A 15,963-nucleotide genomic window follows, 5' to 3' on the forward strand; every position below is an offset into this window, starting at 1 on the left:
AGATGTTAGCAGGGGGAGAGTGTGAGCAGCGCTTTGCATGAACATTTTTTCTTTTTGGTATGTTTGGAGAAGGTTCTTCAGAATTTTCACATAAATCTCACACCTGCAAGATGCTTTTATATTGGTATCTTCGGACTTCATTTCCTTTTAAAATAGTCAGTTTTCCTTTCTTTTTTTCATTATAAGAGTAATACATGCACATGATAAAAATCCAGGTAGCAGAGCAAAACAGTGAGATATAGATGTCTCCTTTTTCCTCCCTACATCTTAGCACACTCTAGGGGCACACAGTATTAGCTTTCCTAGAGTGTGCAAATACACACCCCAGATATTTATATGTATATAAATACCAGGGCACACTGATTTACTCTTTTCTTACAATATTCCGTTGTACAGCTACCCATAATCATTTAACAAGTTCCCCGTGGTTGGAGACTAAGGCTATTTCCAGTGTTGGTAATGGACGTCCTTAAGCCTACATCTCTATGGAAATGTATCTGCAGTATGAATTTATAGAAGAATTACAGTGTAATGTTAAATAAACAAAGTTTGTCCTCCAGAGCAATTGTCTTGGCTCTCTTTTGAATATATAATTTTTGTTATATAAGGAGAATCTGTTGGAGCAGTATCTACAGATCTCAGCCCTGAATACTTTGTGATGTAAAGTGAGTGTACAGTGGAACTTGTGAACTTGGCCCGTGAAGGGGGATTGCCAGCCCCGCTGTGTTTGAGGAGTGTTGTCTTGAGCACTTCACCATACATTATTCCTTCAGCATCCATTCATTGAGCCATTGCCGGGTACTGTTTTGCTCCTTTATTTGTTTTTTATAACCTGACTTCAGTCTAAAAAGCATCAGGTACTGGGTTAGGCCCTTGGAGCCGGGGTGTAGCAAGATGGCTTGGACAGCCTTGGACCTTTGGCTGGCAAGGAATGAATTTTTCCAGTTTTGAAAGTGAGTGTCGAAGTGAGTGACATGTCCAGGATAGTAAAACTGGTTGGTGGTGGCTGGGACTTAAGCCAGCTATTTTATGCAAAAGGGAGCCAAGATAATCAATTACTCATGGGCATGCATAGCTTCCTTTGAGTAACTTTTGAGATAGTAGAGAAAGCCTGATAAATATTAGAATTTAGAATATTAGAATCAATATTAGAATTTATATGCACATATAAATTTATACACATATAGAATTTATACACATATACATATAAACACACAAGCATGCATACATATAAACACACAAACCGTTATATATATGATGGTTTGGAACTGTATGTATATGAGAAAATAGTGTTCTTAAAAGTAAGCCATTCCTGTGGGTTTAAACTTATTCTAAGTAGGGCCTTTTGATGAGGTTGCTTCAGTTGCAGTATGGCCCAGGCTAGGTTTTTATCCTCTTACTGGAGTCCTTTATAAGATAATGAAATCCAGACAAAGAGAGAGAAAGCCGCAGAAGCAAGAAGCTAAAAGCAAGGAAACGTGAAAGAGAAGATGGCACTATGTGCCTTGCCATGTGACAGAGGAGTCAGAAATTGCTGGCAGCCCGTCTTCAGGAAGAAAGCGTTGTCTTGATGATGCCTTGATTTGGGTATTTTCACAGCCTCAAAACTGTAAGCTCGTAAGCAAATTCCCATTGTTAAAAGCCAACCCATTCAGTTTACTCGAACATCAAGATTACGTGGAATCTTGAATAGTGTTCTAGTTTACTAGCAGCCAGAATGCAATATACCAGAAACAGAACAACTTTTAGAAGGGGGAATTTATTAAGTTTCAAGTTTACAGTTCTAATGCCATGAAAATGTCCCAATTAAAGCAAGTCTATAAAAATGTCCAAATTAAAGCATCTATGAGTTACCTTGGTTCAAGAAGACTGATGAAGTTCAGGGTTTCTCTCTCAACTGGAAAGGCACATGACGAACATGACAACATCTGCTAACTTTCTCTTCAGACTTCTTGTTTTCATCAGATTCTCCCAGGGGCATTTTCTTCTTCATCTCTAAAGGTCTCTGGTTGCATGGGCTCTCTTGGTTCTTGTTGCTCTCTCCTGGCTCTGAAGCTTTTTCCAAGATGTTTCTTCTTTTAAAGGATTCCAGTAAACTAATCAAGACCCACCTGGAATGGGTAAAGTCACAGCTCCCTCTAATCAGAGGCGAATACCCACAATTGGGCACGTCACATCTCTGTAGAGATAATCTAATCAAATTTCCAACCTGCAGTGCGGAATAGGGATTAAAAGAAATGGCTGTCTCCACAAGATGGATCACAATTTAAACACGGCTTTTCCAGGGTTCATAATCCTTTCAAACTGGCACAAATATGGAGTGAAATCTTGTTGGTTTGTACAGGTCAGTGTGATACCCTGGTATATCCCAGAGTAATTTGGACAAATAATAAAAAAATATATATATTTGCAAAGCTCCCTTGAGGAACTGGGGAGAAAGGAGAAAATATTAAACTTCCTTACCTGGGGAATGCCTGATACTTTCACAAGCAGTGGGGACAACAAATTTAATAGGCTGAGCCCTTGATCTTGGGGAAGAAGAAGCTAAGCCTCCTGATAATTATACCTAAGAGTCACCCCTGGGGAACCTCTTTTGTTGCTTAGATGTGATCTCTCTCTAAGCCAACTTGGCAGGTGAACTCACTGCCCTCCCCACTATGTGAGACATGACTCCCAGGGGTGATGACGGGTGAAATCCCTGTCATCATGGGATTGAGAAAGCCTTTTTGACCAAAAAGGGAAAGAGAGAAATGAGACAAAATAAAATTTTAGTGGCTAAGAGATTTCAAACAGAGTCGAGAGGTTTTAATCTTATGCAATATATAGATATGCCCTTTTTAGTTTATGGTATATTGGAGTGGCTGGAGGGAAGTACCTGAAACTGTTGAACTGTATTCCAGTAGCCTTGATTCTTGAAGGTGATTGTAAAACTATATAGATTTTACAGTGTGTCTGTGTGATTGTGAAAACCTTGTAGCTGATGCTTCCTTTGACCAGGGTGTGGACAGATGACTTAAAAAATAAACACAAAATAAATAAATAATGGGGGGGAGGTAGATAAGGCGTAAAAAAAAAAAAAAGGAATACATTGCAATACTAGTGGTGAATAAGAGGAAGGGGTATGGTATGTAAGGTTTTTTCCTTTTTTTGGAGTGATGCAAGTGTTCTAAAAATGACTGTGGTGATGAATGTACAACTGTGTGATGATATTGTGAGCCACTGATTGTATCCTTTGGATGGACTGTATGGTACATGAAGATATCTCAAAGAAAAAAAAAGCTGACCCATTTCAACAGGCTAGCAATTGGAAACATTTTATGTATATACACATATTTAATACTATAGTGCTGTAAAGACTGAAAGTAAAGGGTAAGCAGTTTGAAACGTGAGATCTGCACTGTGCTACAGAACTTTAAAATGGAATTGGATTAAATTAGCCTAATTTATTCACACTTTCTTTAATCACATCCCTTTGGTCACTATTTGTTTTTAAATGATCAATTAGGCTTACATTCTATTTAAATGTGTGTGTGTGTGTGTATGTATGGTTAGATTAGTAAGTTTGAATTGTTGATTCTCCTGTGGAAAAGTTCTGTTGTGATGGGGTGGGGCATTAATCACTTCTAAAATATTTCTTTCCCGCATAAGATAAATATTTTATTGCATTTGAGTTTGAAATACAATAGGTCTGGTTGTCTGAGACCTTGTTCAGCGTAAAGAGCTGGCAGGTAAGGAAGGAGGCAAGAGGGAAAGAATTCGGGAAGTAGCGAGGAGGTGGGGTGGGAAGGGGTGAAAAGTGTGGGTGGGGGCCAGAGAAAAGTCATCTAATCTCATTACAGGAGAGAAGTTGGTGTGTATGTGTGCGCATGCACGCGCGTGTGTGTGAGGTGCATGGGTATGAGTGGAAAGGCCTTAATAAAATAAAAAATGGACAATACGAATGAGTGCATTGTAGAGACCTCACACGTATAGTAGTTTTAGGATCCCACTTCTGTGTCCCAGAGTCATGAGTTAAGAAGAGTCTCTTGAGGAAGATGGCTTGAAAAATTGAATATAAGATGGAGAAAGTACATCAGCAAAAGTTTGAAGTGATAAAATAGTACAGAATGACAAAGGGCCCAGATACTGATGGTCTCATGACATAAATGAGATAATTTGGGAATGGCCACCTTTCCAAGGTCGGTCATAGCACCATCATGATAGCAGCCTGTTGTCTTGTCCCTTTAACCTGTGGTTCTGCCTCATTGTAAATATCAGTCATTGTGCCATTCTCATTATGTTTACTTCAATGAAATGCAGAGTCCTGCCCTTCCTTCCAAATGATTATCAATGCTTTAGGTTTTATACGATGTGTAGTGTGACTATGTAGAGGTTTGGTTGCTATTTGCAGTTTATGGTCCCCTGTGTTTATGGTCCCCTGTGTTATGAATTCCTTATATGCTTGACAGAATTGCTTCCTAGTACCAGGTGTGCCCGTTTAGATCTTCTGAGACCACAGACACCAAGTCAGAATTAGACATACAGGAGATTTACTGGGGAGAACGCCTGGGAAGGCTGAAGGTGGAAGAGCGGTAGGCAGGGAGAGCCTTCAGATGGTGAGCAGATCTGACGTCTGTCAAGGAACAGAGGGAAGGAAGGAGCATCGGGTCGGAAGAGCCTTAGAGTGAGATGCAGCCCTAAGGATGGCTCAGCTGAGCTGGAGGGGCCAAACGGGCTCCTAGCTGCAGGTTTTCCTGAAGGGAACACTGAGTGGCACACCTCTGTGCCATGCCACTGGATTTGCCCCTAGTCACAAGTACACATTCCTATCATTTCCCTCAGTTGGAAACATTTCAGTACAATTTTATGTGGTTTTTAACTCGCTTCTGTTAGGGATGATTAGGAAAAGAGGGAGCCAACCAGGAAGGAAAAAAGGAGGTGAAACTGTGGCGGGAAGGATGCCAGCTCTATTATTATAGATGCTTCAAGAAGTGAATCTTTTTCTCTATAGCTTTGTTTGATTATATTCCTTAAGAATTGGTGACTGGGAATGGTGTATGTCAGGCTGCCTCATTCTTCTCTATTTGTTTGCCACATTCTTGTATATTTCTCCCATTTGGAGATTGCAAAATGAAGGATGATATGTGGGACACTTGGGAAATTGTATTTGCATTCCTTTACACTTGAAAAATTTTTTTTGTCTTGGGAATTTGCTACTAACTACACAAATGTCCGTGTTTGATAAAGGAACGGAACACACCCTCATGACCCAAAAGTGCTGTTATCATTCCCACTTTTTAAAAGAAGAAGCTGCCTCTTAGAAAGGTAAACAACATGCTCATGGTTACATAGCTAACTGGTGCCAGAGCCAGGCTGCAAACCTAGAGGGCTGGCTGTGTGTGTGCTTTCAACCTCTGTGCTCTAGTGCCATATGCTAAAACTCAAGATTTGGTTTCCCAAAGATACAGCAGAAACTCTGTGCTCCTCTCTGCCCATGCCCCTCTCAGTAACCTAAAACGCTTACCATTAAAAGTGTGAAACTGATAAACAAGGCATGTGTGAGAGAAAACTATTCCTCTTAAACTTAAAAGTTATGTACTCTGTTTCCTACGAAGTAGAATGGATGCAAGCCTAACATGTCCCCAGGTGTTAATACAGTCCGTTAAAAAATTTTTTTTATTTGTGATAACATAAATAGAATGCAGAAATTTCCATTTTAACCATTTTCATGTGTGCGATTTACTGATATTCATTACATTCACAGTATTATGCTCCTGTCATCACTGCCCACTGCCGAAATTTTTCATCGCCTCAAATAGAAATGCTATACCATTGAGCAATAACTTCCATTCCTCTCCCCACCAGCCCCTGGAACCTGTAATATACTTTCTATCTCTGGATTTGCTTATTCTAGGTATTTAATATAAGTGGAATCATGCATTACTTGTCCTTTCACATGTCGCTTATTTCTCTCAACGTGGTATCTTCTAGGTTCACCCATATTGCAGCATGTGTCAGAATACAGGGCTCATTCTTAGGCGCATGGATAGTGACAAGTTCCTTTCTGGGGCCCCAAATCTTCTTTTTCACATCCTTCCCACCTGCCTCTGTCCTCTTCCTGCTCCTTGGTTTCTTATCCTTGTCACTGATCCTGGAAATCTTTGTTTTGTCTGAGTATAATGACTGTAATGCTACAGATGAGTCGTACCTTTTTTCTTTAATTGTAGACAGCATCCGTTCAACTTGGGGGACAGATTTGTTCACACACTGGTTTTGTCCCTACATGCTCTAGTTAGGTGCCTCAGCAGGAAGGTCATCTCTAGCTGGAAGTCGCCCTGCCGAGGCCCAGCGTGAGCGTGTACCTGTGGCCGCGTCTCTAAGAGCTGTGTGTGTTCCTTTCCTAGCTCGCCTGCTGCTGCGGCTCTGCAGGCTGCTCGCTTTGCTGCGACTGCTGCCCTAAGATCCGGCAGTCCCGGGGCACCCGCTTCATGTACGCGCTCTACTTCATCCTCGTCATTGTCCTCTGCTGCATCATGATGTCGACAACGGTGGCCGCTGAGATGAAAGAGCACGTAAGTTGGCCTGTCCTCACCCCTTCCCGTCGCTGCTGTGTGAGTGGAGGGGGTGGGAGGCTTTGATCCGGAGGGCAGGACCCACCCCCGTGGCGGGCCAGCCAAAACTTGCTCTCTGAGCCTCCGGGGCAGGCTTTCCTCCATGCCACCTGCCAGGTGGGTGAGCCGCTCCGTGATGTGGTGTGTGGTGGCGGTCCCAGCCGCAGCCTGAGGCTTTTGAGTCAGTGGATTGTGTGTTTTGTCCTAGCCTTTTTTATAGCTATTTCTAATATAATATATAATCTTTTCTCATACACTGTTTTACTTTTCCCATGTCATCAGGATGGCTGCTAGTATTTCAAGTAGCACCTGTTATATACACTTAATTTGACCTATTTGGAGATTATGATGAAGCTGAGATAATCCCACAGATAATGGGGAGTATGGGTGATTTTTTTACATTTCTGGATCTGTACAGTGACTGTCTCCAGTGGTGAAGGATGGATTTCTGGACATTTCTTGGGCGGTGCTTACAGAAGTAGGTCTGACGTCCAGAGGTGAAAGTCTCCCGGGCAACATGGGAGATGACTCTCAGGGATGAGTCTGGTCCTGACACCATGGGATCAACAATCCCATCCTGATCAAATTGGGGGAAAAGAAGTGTAATAAATGAGCTATTTTTATTGATAGGGTGTGAGAGTTCAAATAGAGTCAAGAGGCAACTCTGAAAGTTGCTCTTACTCAAGTTTCAGTTAAACATTGCTACCTACCATAACTTGCCAAACCCCAACCCAAACCATTCCGGCCAATCCTAAAGAATACCTAGGGCATTATTAAGATTCTGCAAAGGTCCCATGCACTAGGGTAACTTTGCAGAAACCTACAACCTCCAGATGTGTCCCTGGATACATCTGGAAACCTAGAGGGCCCAGCCTCAGCAGAACATCAGCTAGTTCCATTTCCTTACCCCATGTTATTGGCAGCCCCCTCCAACATGAACAAGTTAGAATGGGCATAGCCCAAATACCCCTAAGGAGTGGAATAGAAAGGTCAGAGGTGATGGTGGAGTTATACAGAGAAGGTAGACTTTCACAAAACAGATGAGTATGATTGCTGAATCATTGTTTTGATATTTCTTTTAGTCTCCAGTGTCTTAGAGCAGCTAGAAGTAAAAACCTAGAATTGTGGAATTGTAACCCATACCAAAGTCTGGAATCTGTTCTGCAACTAATTGTTGTGTTGTGCTTTGAAATTTATTGCTTTTTTGTATGTGTGTCATTTTTCACAAAAAAGAAAAAAAAATCAACTGTGATGATAAAAAAAAAATTTATTCCTTCTATTGTTCTGGGGCAGCTAGAAGGAAAAATCTGACATGATGGTATGGCAGCCTGTGACTAGTTTTGGGATCTGTCCTGTAACTGCTTCTTAAGAGTGCTTTGAAAACTTTTGCTTTTTTCTTTCTGTGCTTTGCATATATGGTATATTATACAATTTAAAAAAAAGGTTAAAAAAATCTCATATGATAAAAAAAAAAATAGATGTAGTTCTGATCTGTGATGCTGATGGAGACGCATACAGGACCTCTTTCTGGGATTTCCCTCTTCTCCCCATAGTGGCCTTTTGTACTGTGTGTTGTGTGTGTAGGGGTGTTGTGGTCTATGAGGAATCCCGATAAATAACACCATTCTTCCACTCCCAGAGGCTGAATCAGTTGGCAAAAAAGACTGAAGTGTCAGCAGATGGATGCCAGAACTTCACCTTTATTGCTCCTAGAGCTGGTGTGAGGCAGTATGGCTCATATCTGCTGGGAGGTGGCCTTCCTGCTTCTGGACCACAGGATGGGGTGGACTTAACCACCCAGGAGTGCGGGTTTGCCTGGGAAGAGCAGAGGGAGGAGGGAGAGCCTGGCTGTGCAAACACCATTTCCCCTTGGGGACGTGGTGCTTAGCTGCTTAGCACTGCATTTCCTCGGGCAGAAGGAGTGCAGAGGGGAAACAAGGCAGGAGCAGCGCTCTGATGGACAGCCTCCACCATAAACCTGCTATCGCCAAGAGCAGTTTCTGAAGAACAGCGCTCCCTGACCTTCTGCTGAAACTATGACTACTTAAGGAGAGTGAGAGGGTAGTTCAGTGGTAGAATTCCATGGACGAGGCCCAATTCGATTCCGGCCCATGCACTTCCCAAAGAAACCGACAAAAGCAAACAGAATTCAACAAATGGTGCTACAGTAAGGAGATGCTCACACGGAAAAGAATGAAATGTGACCCCACCATACAGCATTAAAAAAAAAAAAGACACTTAAGTACTTAAAAAACAACCATTTTCTTAAAAGCACTGGATGTATTGCTATCCATTAGTTGAAGTAAACCCTTTTGAAGGCTTCTGTTGACCATGCTTTTGTAACTGTGGTCCTGTGGCTTGAACATAGTGGAAGCTGATTTAAATATTTGAAATGTAGATTCTCCAGTAATTGCTTTAAACACTGGGGCTCTTCCTGGTAAGGCCCTTTATTGGGAGCTAAGGGGCATTCACACAAGAGAAATGCAGCATACAATCAGGACAAGAAGACAAAAAAATCTTCTGAGGCATAAGACAAGGTAGAAATTAATAGCTGCCTTATGAGAGGATGAATGAGGTGCTGTGAAAGTTTTAGGCTGTGGAGACTAAAAACTCACAGGCTCACTAGTCTAAACCAAGTTTGATTCTACCTCAGCAGGGATTACCACTGATTCCATCCTCTTACCATGGTTTAAGAGGGCAAGCAATTAGAAAAGAGGGACACCGATAAGGTAGATTTTAACTTTATTTTGAGGGCGCAGTAATCTCCCATTTGCTGCCTTTGTTTTTCAGGTAACTTAATGTTCTATCTTTTAAATTCAGCAAGCGTTGGTTTGATGACCCACTGTGCTGCTGCTTGGAAGCCTGAGTGTGTTGTTTATCTGTGGTATATAAAAGTCCCTGCTCTTGAGAATTTGTCTCAGCAGAATTAATACTTGAATCCAAGAAACAAAATCTGAAACTATACTAGTATATGGTTTCTCTTTGTGGTGAATTTATCAGAAACATTGTTTCTGGAGAGAATAAGTATTTTAACAGATATTTATTGAATGACACCACATGTCATTGTATTCTGCGCCTTTTCCCCATATCATCTCACGTCACCGCCATTGCTCTCACCCTGACATACTGAGGGTGAGGAATATCCTTGCTGTAGGTGAGGAAACTGAGGCATTGAGTCGTTTGAATTCCTTGCCCGGGATCCTCAGCCTCTGAGTGGTGGAGTTTGCATCTGAATCCAGGCTGAATATGTTCGTAGCTGCTGAACTGTGTGAGTAGAGAGAATGGAAAAGAGCAAGGACATGGTACATGTAGAAGGACAGAGAGGAGACACTGAGTAGGTAAAAGGGACCAGATCCTGCAGGAACTGTAGTAGTGAGGTGAGGCGTTTGAACATGACCTGATGGTGGGTGAGGAACCGTTGTAGGTTCTTGAATGGAAGGCCATCACCTTGGAAGCAGAGGGAGACGTCCAGCAGGTGAGCCCAGCAGTGACCTGGGGTGACCTGGGGTCTGGGAGGGAAGGGCAGCCCTGATGCATCACAGGGGCTCCTGAAGAGGTTTCTACATCGCTCCCTGAATGTGCCAATTTAAAATGGTTTGGCTGGGCCTCCTGCACAGGGAACGAGGTCCTTGTGGGCAGAACTGATCCTGTCCCATCTGTAGGGCCTCTGGCAGGTCACAAAGTCAGCTTGTTTTGTGGCCTGTTGAATAGAGGCTGACCTCATCCCCAACCCAGGCGAGGGCGGGCGTTGAAAGGGCCCCTTGTGTGGACGCACACTGGGGTCCTGCCGGAGCCTCGCCCCCTCTTTATGGGCCTGTGGAAATGTTGGAGGCTATGACTGGAAGAGGAGAAAGAATGGCCAGGATGGGAGGGTGTGATTGCCTCCCACGGGCACTCTCCCCTCTGCACGCGGTGCACTGGGGCCCTGGCGGCTGTACCCCTACCTTTGGGGGAAGGTGAGGGCACATGGACAGCTCCCTTTTCCGTTTCTGCATTGGTTTTAGAATGTGGCCCGTGAAGTTTGAGTAAGTGGGAACTGCAAGAGGAAAACGTGCTAGGAGAGGCTGGCCCAAGCCTCGTCCTGCTTCTCGTTAGGGAAACTCCTCTTTCCCACGAGAACTTTGGCTCAGAGAAAGCTCTGCTGTGCTGGGTGAATAGAGTGTGGCTTCTGTCTTCTCTTGGAAAAACCATAGTATAGCAGGTAATCCTTTACCATGTAATTCAAGCAGGTATCGTCTTGATTTTTGATGCCCGAGGGAATTAAAAATGTTTTGTTAAGTAGAATGTCTGCCCCAAGGAAATGAGTTTGAGCCGAGGCTTTGTCTCCCAACCTGCGTCACTAAGTAAGTCCAGGTATACTTTCTATGCTTAGACCCTTTGAGGTTTGGGCACCCTGATAAGTTGAACTGGGGTTTTGGGAGGGAGGAGAAAGGAAGGTTTCCTGGGCAGGTGTCAGAAATAACGGCCTGTGAAACTGAGGCTACGTGGACAAGGAAGGGTGGTTCCCCAGAGAATTTGGGGTCCTGGGCCAAGGTAGGAGAGCCTTACATATTCCTCACTAGAAGCAGCTGAGATCCGTTTTCTTTGCCACTTGGTCTCTGGGTTGTCCTAATTTGTTGCGATGGGTGGTAGGGGGGCACCTGAGATGGCTGAAACTTTTGCACTTTATTTCTTCAGAACCCAGATGCATCATAAGCCACACAGGTGAAATGATTTGTTTTGCAGCTAGCGTGTGGAAGGGACTTTCTAATCATGAAAGACTAGTTTTTTTGTTGCTGTTGTCTATATGCTTGTTTTAAATTTAAATTTTGAAGAATTATTCTTTGAATTGATAGGAAAGACTGCTAAAATCTTTTCTTTTTTCTTTTTTCCATTTTTATTTTCTTGTAAGGCATTGTGTTTCGTTTGTAGTCTTGTTTGATCTCTCTGGAAATGGGGGTTTCTTTTACACATTGTTTTCTGTTGGTGAGTTTGGGTGGAGTTTGTTAAGTGGGTGGTCCAATGGAGACTGTAGTCCTATAATTAAAAAAAATCCCCACCCTGGGTGAAAAGGAGTTTTTTATTCTTTTTAGCCTAGACTGTTATAATTACAGGGTGGTGTGGGTTTTAAAGGAGCAGTGGACAGAGCCAGTGGAATCTGGACATGAGTGTGTGTGTGTGTGTGTGTGTGCGCGCACGCACACGTCAGACAGTCCACAGATGTTCTTCTCAGTCTTTTTTTTGTTAAATTGGAGGTTGTAGGTTTACAGAAAAATCATTCAGAAAGCAGAGTTCCCATAACCTACCCCCCCCCATTAGTACAATGCACTAGTGTGGTGCAGTTGCTACAACTGATGAAAGAATGTTATTGTAATTGTACTGTTAGCTGTAGTCTGTGGTTTACATTAGGATTCACTGTGTGGTACAGCCCTAGGCCTCCGTGTCTTAAAAGCAAGCCCTGAAACTTCATTCTCTCCCTGGACTTGATGGGTAGTGCTACCCCCTGGGCTGGCTGCTGCCACACCCGGAGATTCCAGATGAGCCTGGGTCAAGCCTTGGAGGTCTCCTCACCCCGGCGTTGCACACTGGCTGGCTGGCTGCTATGAGGTCAGCGGAAAGTCTGGTTTGTTGTCGCTGGATTTGAAATTGGGCTGTCCTTAGACGGGGCCAGGGCGCTGCAGCTCACCACCGGCCCGTCACTGCATATTTTCTTCTGTCCGTGTCCCACACGTCTACCCCAACCTGCTGCTCCTGCAGGGAGGCATTTGGTCTTGTAAACTCCTGGAATAGTAAAGTCATGAGTGTTTCTGAAAAGGCTGTGAATGTCGCAGTGGACACCAAGGCCCTTATATACCATTATGGGGAGGAATCGGAAGTACCATTTGCCAGGTGTGCTGAGGTGATCTGCACAGATCTCTGTGCATAGCCCCAGCGTAAGACCCGACCGGCCCTTCTCTACTCTGTCTCTTGCACGCTGGCACCTGGCATTGTCGTCTGTGTAACCATTGAGAAATCCTCCTGATCTCTTTGATCCACTGGACTGAATGGATCCTCAAACTTCAGGTAGGGTGGAGGCAAGACCCTGCATTGCATGGGGACCAGCCCCTCCTACCCCAAGTTACATCCATCACCATCCCTTCCTCCCTCCTCCCACTTTGTTACAATTTCTGCATTTATCAGACAGTTCAAAACTCACCAGGAAAGGAGAAAAGATCCTTCTTTGATGGATGATGAGGCTACTGATTGTGAAATTAGGCTCTGTAAGCAAAGGTAGCAGGATGGATTTAAAGGGTTTTCTCTTTATCCAGAAAATCGAGTCATCCCCAGATATTCCCTAGAGGTGATACAGATATATATATAAAATATAAAAATTTTTGGTCTGTACTTCAGTCAGTTTCACTATTCATTGTTTGTCTTCACCAGAGGAAGAAAGGAGAAGGGGATGCTGTGATAAAGGGAAATTCATATATAATGAGAGTATGTGGAAGGAGATGTAAGAAGGCTTTGGGTTGTTTGCAGCCAGCTGAGTCCAAGGCTCCATCCCAAATCTTGTTACCCATCGCCAGCACTGTTGATCCTCAGAAACTACAAAATGCCTTCTCTCAGGACCTCGTTCTCAGGCATCTGCTTCTGCCTTGTGGAGAATTTGGACCTTTCAATCCTTCCTATTTCTCACAGCCTTTCAGCTTCCCTCTTAGGTTCTTTTCCTTACCGATCCGGCTAGAACCCATGGTATGCCACCTGAACTACTCTATCAGTGCCCACTGTGTCCCTTGCACCCCTATCTTTTGTCTACACCTGTTTAGCAAAACCCCAATCCTGGATCACAGATGCTGTTGCCCATCCTTTGGGTTTCTTTACCCCTGCAGCCCCACACAGGTTCACGGGTCTGAGGTCAGCACCGAGCATCCATCCTTTGTCTGCTCCGTTCTACATTTTGGTCACCTGAAGCATCCCTCCACAGCTCGTTTCCTCTTCACTGACACTGCAGCCCCCAGCCTCAGAGTCATGTCTCTCTGCATCTCCCTAATCCACATTAAGCAGGGCGCAGAGTGCTGAAGAGTTTCAACTAGGGAGCAAGGCTAGAGTTTGAATCTTGGTCCTACCACTTTCTAAGTTTCTTAATCTCTCTGCCTCAATTTCCTATCTAAAAGGATATAAAGGTAGCCTGTTTCGTAGGGCTTCATGAAAATTCAGTGATTTAATCCATGACAGATCCATGACAGTGCCTGGCACGTTGATTCCTCGTCAGCATAGAAATATACTGACCTCTCCAGCATTAAAAGCAACAGCAAAACATAATCTTGACACCTGTTCCCCCAGCGACTGTCCTCCTTCTCTCCTCCCTTATTGAGAAAGACTTTTTCTCTCTCTGTTTTCTCTAATCCCCCCCACCCCGTGCCCTTTTAAAACTCTTTCTAGTGTACAGGGACAGGGATGGATGTGCTGGAGTATTTTCTCTCTCTTTCTAATCTCTGATCTCTGTCTCTCTCTTTTTCTCTTTCAAAGGCTAATTAGATCTCCTAATTATAAAACCCTTATCTAACTGGCCCTTTCTTCCCCATTTGGCACTGAGAATCTTCTCCTTTAGCATCTCTGCTTTACTCCCTGGCTTTTCCTCCCCTCCTGATCTTCCGTCCTACTCTCTGGCTTTACTTCCTCTAAGCCCAGTGAACTCAGCTTCTCTTAAAAAAAAAGATAGCCCAATCGAGATATAATTCGCATACCATACAAGTGACCCATTTAAAGTGTACAAATCAGTGTTTTTTCAGTATATTCATAGAGTTGTGCAACCATTGCCACAACCTATTTCTAGAACACTTTTGTTCCCCTAAAATAAACGTGCTCTCCATTAGCAGTCACTCCCCATTTACCCCTAATATCCCCAACCCAAGGCAGCCACCATACCTACTTTTCATCTCTAAAGATTTACCTATTCTGGACATTTTATAAAAGTGGAATAATACAGTTTTCTATATAGCTTCTTTAACTTAGCATAACGTTTTCAAGTTTCATCCATGTTGTCATAAATACCAATGCTTCATTCCTTTTCATTGCCAGAAAGGATTCCATTTTATGTATACACCACATTTTGTTTGTCCATCACTTGGTAGATACCAGTATCTACTTTTTAGCTGTTATAATGCGATGAAGATTTGCTTCCTACGTTTTGCATGAACATAGGTTTTTCATATTTCTTTGGTGTATGCCTAGGCGTGGAATTGCAGGGTCATATGATAACCGTGTTGAACCTTTTGGGGAATCGTCAGACTACTTAGCAAAGTGGCTGTGCCGTTTTACACTCAATGTGTGAGGGCCCAGTTTCTCCACATCCTGGCCAGTATATTTTCTCTTGATTGTAGGCTTCCTGGTGGTTTCGTAGTGGTCATCTCATGTTGGTGCCTTCACAAGCCCTCTGCCCTTCTCCTTTCCCTGTGTCCCCTGGGGCAGCTCATTCACTTCTGATTTGATTATTCCTACATGTACACAGCTAGTTAGGGCACCCTTTACTCAGACAGTGCAGGGAGCTCACTGACCTGATTTTTTTTTTTTTTGGCATGGGCAGGCACCAGGAATCAAACCCCCGTCTCCTGCATGGCAAGCAAGAACTCTGCCTGCTGAGCCACCGTGGTCTGCCCTGACATGGCTTTTTTTTTTCTCTTTACCCTCCGTTTTGTGGTTCCAATGCCAACCATGCTCTCCCCGGACAGGTCATCAGGTCGTAACGGTGTTAGGTTTCCGCTCTGCAGTCTGGTCAGCCGCCTCTCCGCCGAGCGGGCTCCCTCCCATTACATTCACCTTGTGTGCCCTTAGGCTGTTCCTGACCGTCCCCAGCTTCACTTGTTCATATCCCAGAGACCTCTTTCCCGCCAAACTAATTGCACGAGAGAGCTGAGGATGCTGTTTGTTAGTTGTCTTTCTCCCAGATGATACCCCGTTCCCAAATGTCAGGGTCACCGCAGAGCAGTGACTGGAGATGGGTACAGAAGCCACTTTCCTCCAAAACAGCAGACCTCGGAAGGCTGGTCATCAGTGCACCGTATTTCACAGCGACGTCCTACAGCACGCAGGTGGTCCTGAGGTTGGCAGAGCTTTATATCCAGTATGTCTGAGGCTCTAAAATGTGGTAGTTGTGCCGCTTTACTTTCTCTTTTTAACCTGAATTCCCAGGGGAATGTGAAGGCCCTAACACTAAGCCCTGGTCTGGGAAGCCCTCCCTGTGCTAGTCCCAGCAGATACAAAAACAGCCAAGCCGGGTCCTAGTTGAAGGACCTAGCTAGGTGAGAAATGGCAGAGGGGTGGGGAGATGCCGCCCACATTTATAAGTGTTCTGCCTTGTGGAGAGACAGCAAATATCATGCAGCATTAAGGGTTACATAGAAAAAAATGATCA

The 15,963-nt window shown here is 43.9% G+C and overlaps 1 protein-coding gene across 1 annotated transcript in view; it reads left to right on the forward strand.

Moving 5' to 3' along the window:
- Nucleotides 1–15,963, forward strand: part of SERINC5 (serine incorporator 5) — a 106,814-nt gene that overhangs the window by 42,594 nt on the left and 48,257 nt on the right. Inside the window, exon 2 of the mRNA XM_077139324.1 lies at nucleotides 6,384–6,551. Coding sequence (XP_076995439.1) covers nucleotides 6,384–6,551 — 168 coding nt within the window. The remainder of the gene's footprint in view (nucleotides 1–6,383; nucleotides 6,552–15,963) is intronic.

This window comes from Tamandua tetradactyla, chromosome 21, assembly GCF_023851605.1.
Source record: "Tamandua tetradactyla isolate mTamTet1 chromosome 21, mTamTet1.pri, whole genome shotgun sequence".
Lineage (NCBI taxonomy): Eukaryota > Metazoa > Chordata > Mammalia > Pilosa > Myrmecophagidae > Tamandua > Tamandua tetradactyla.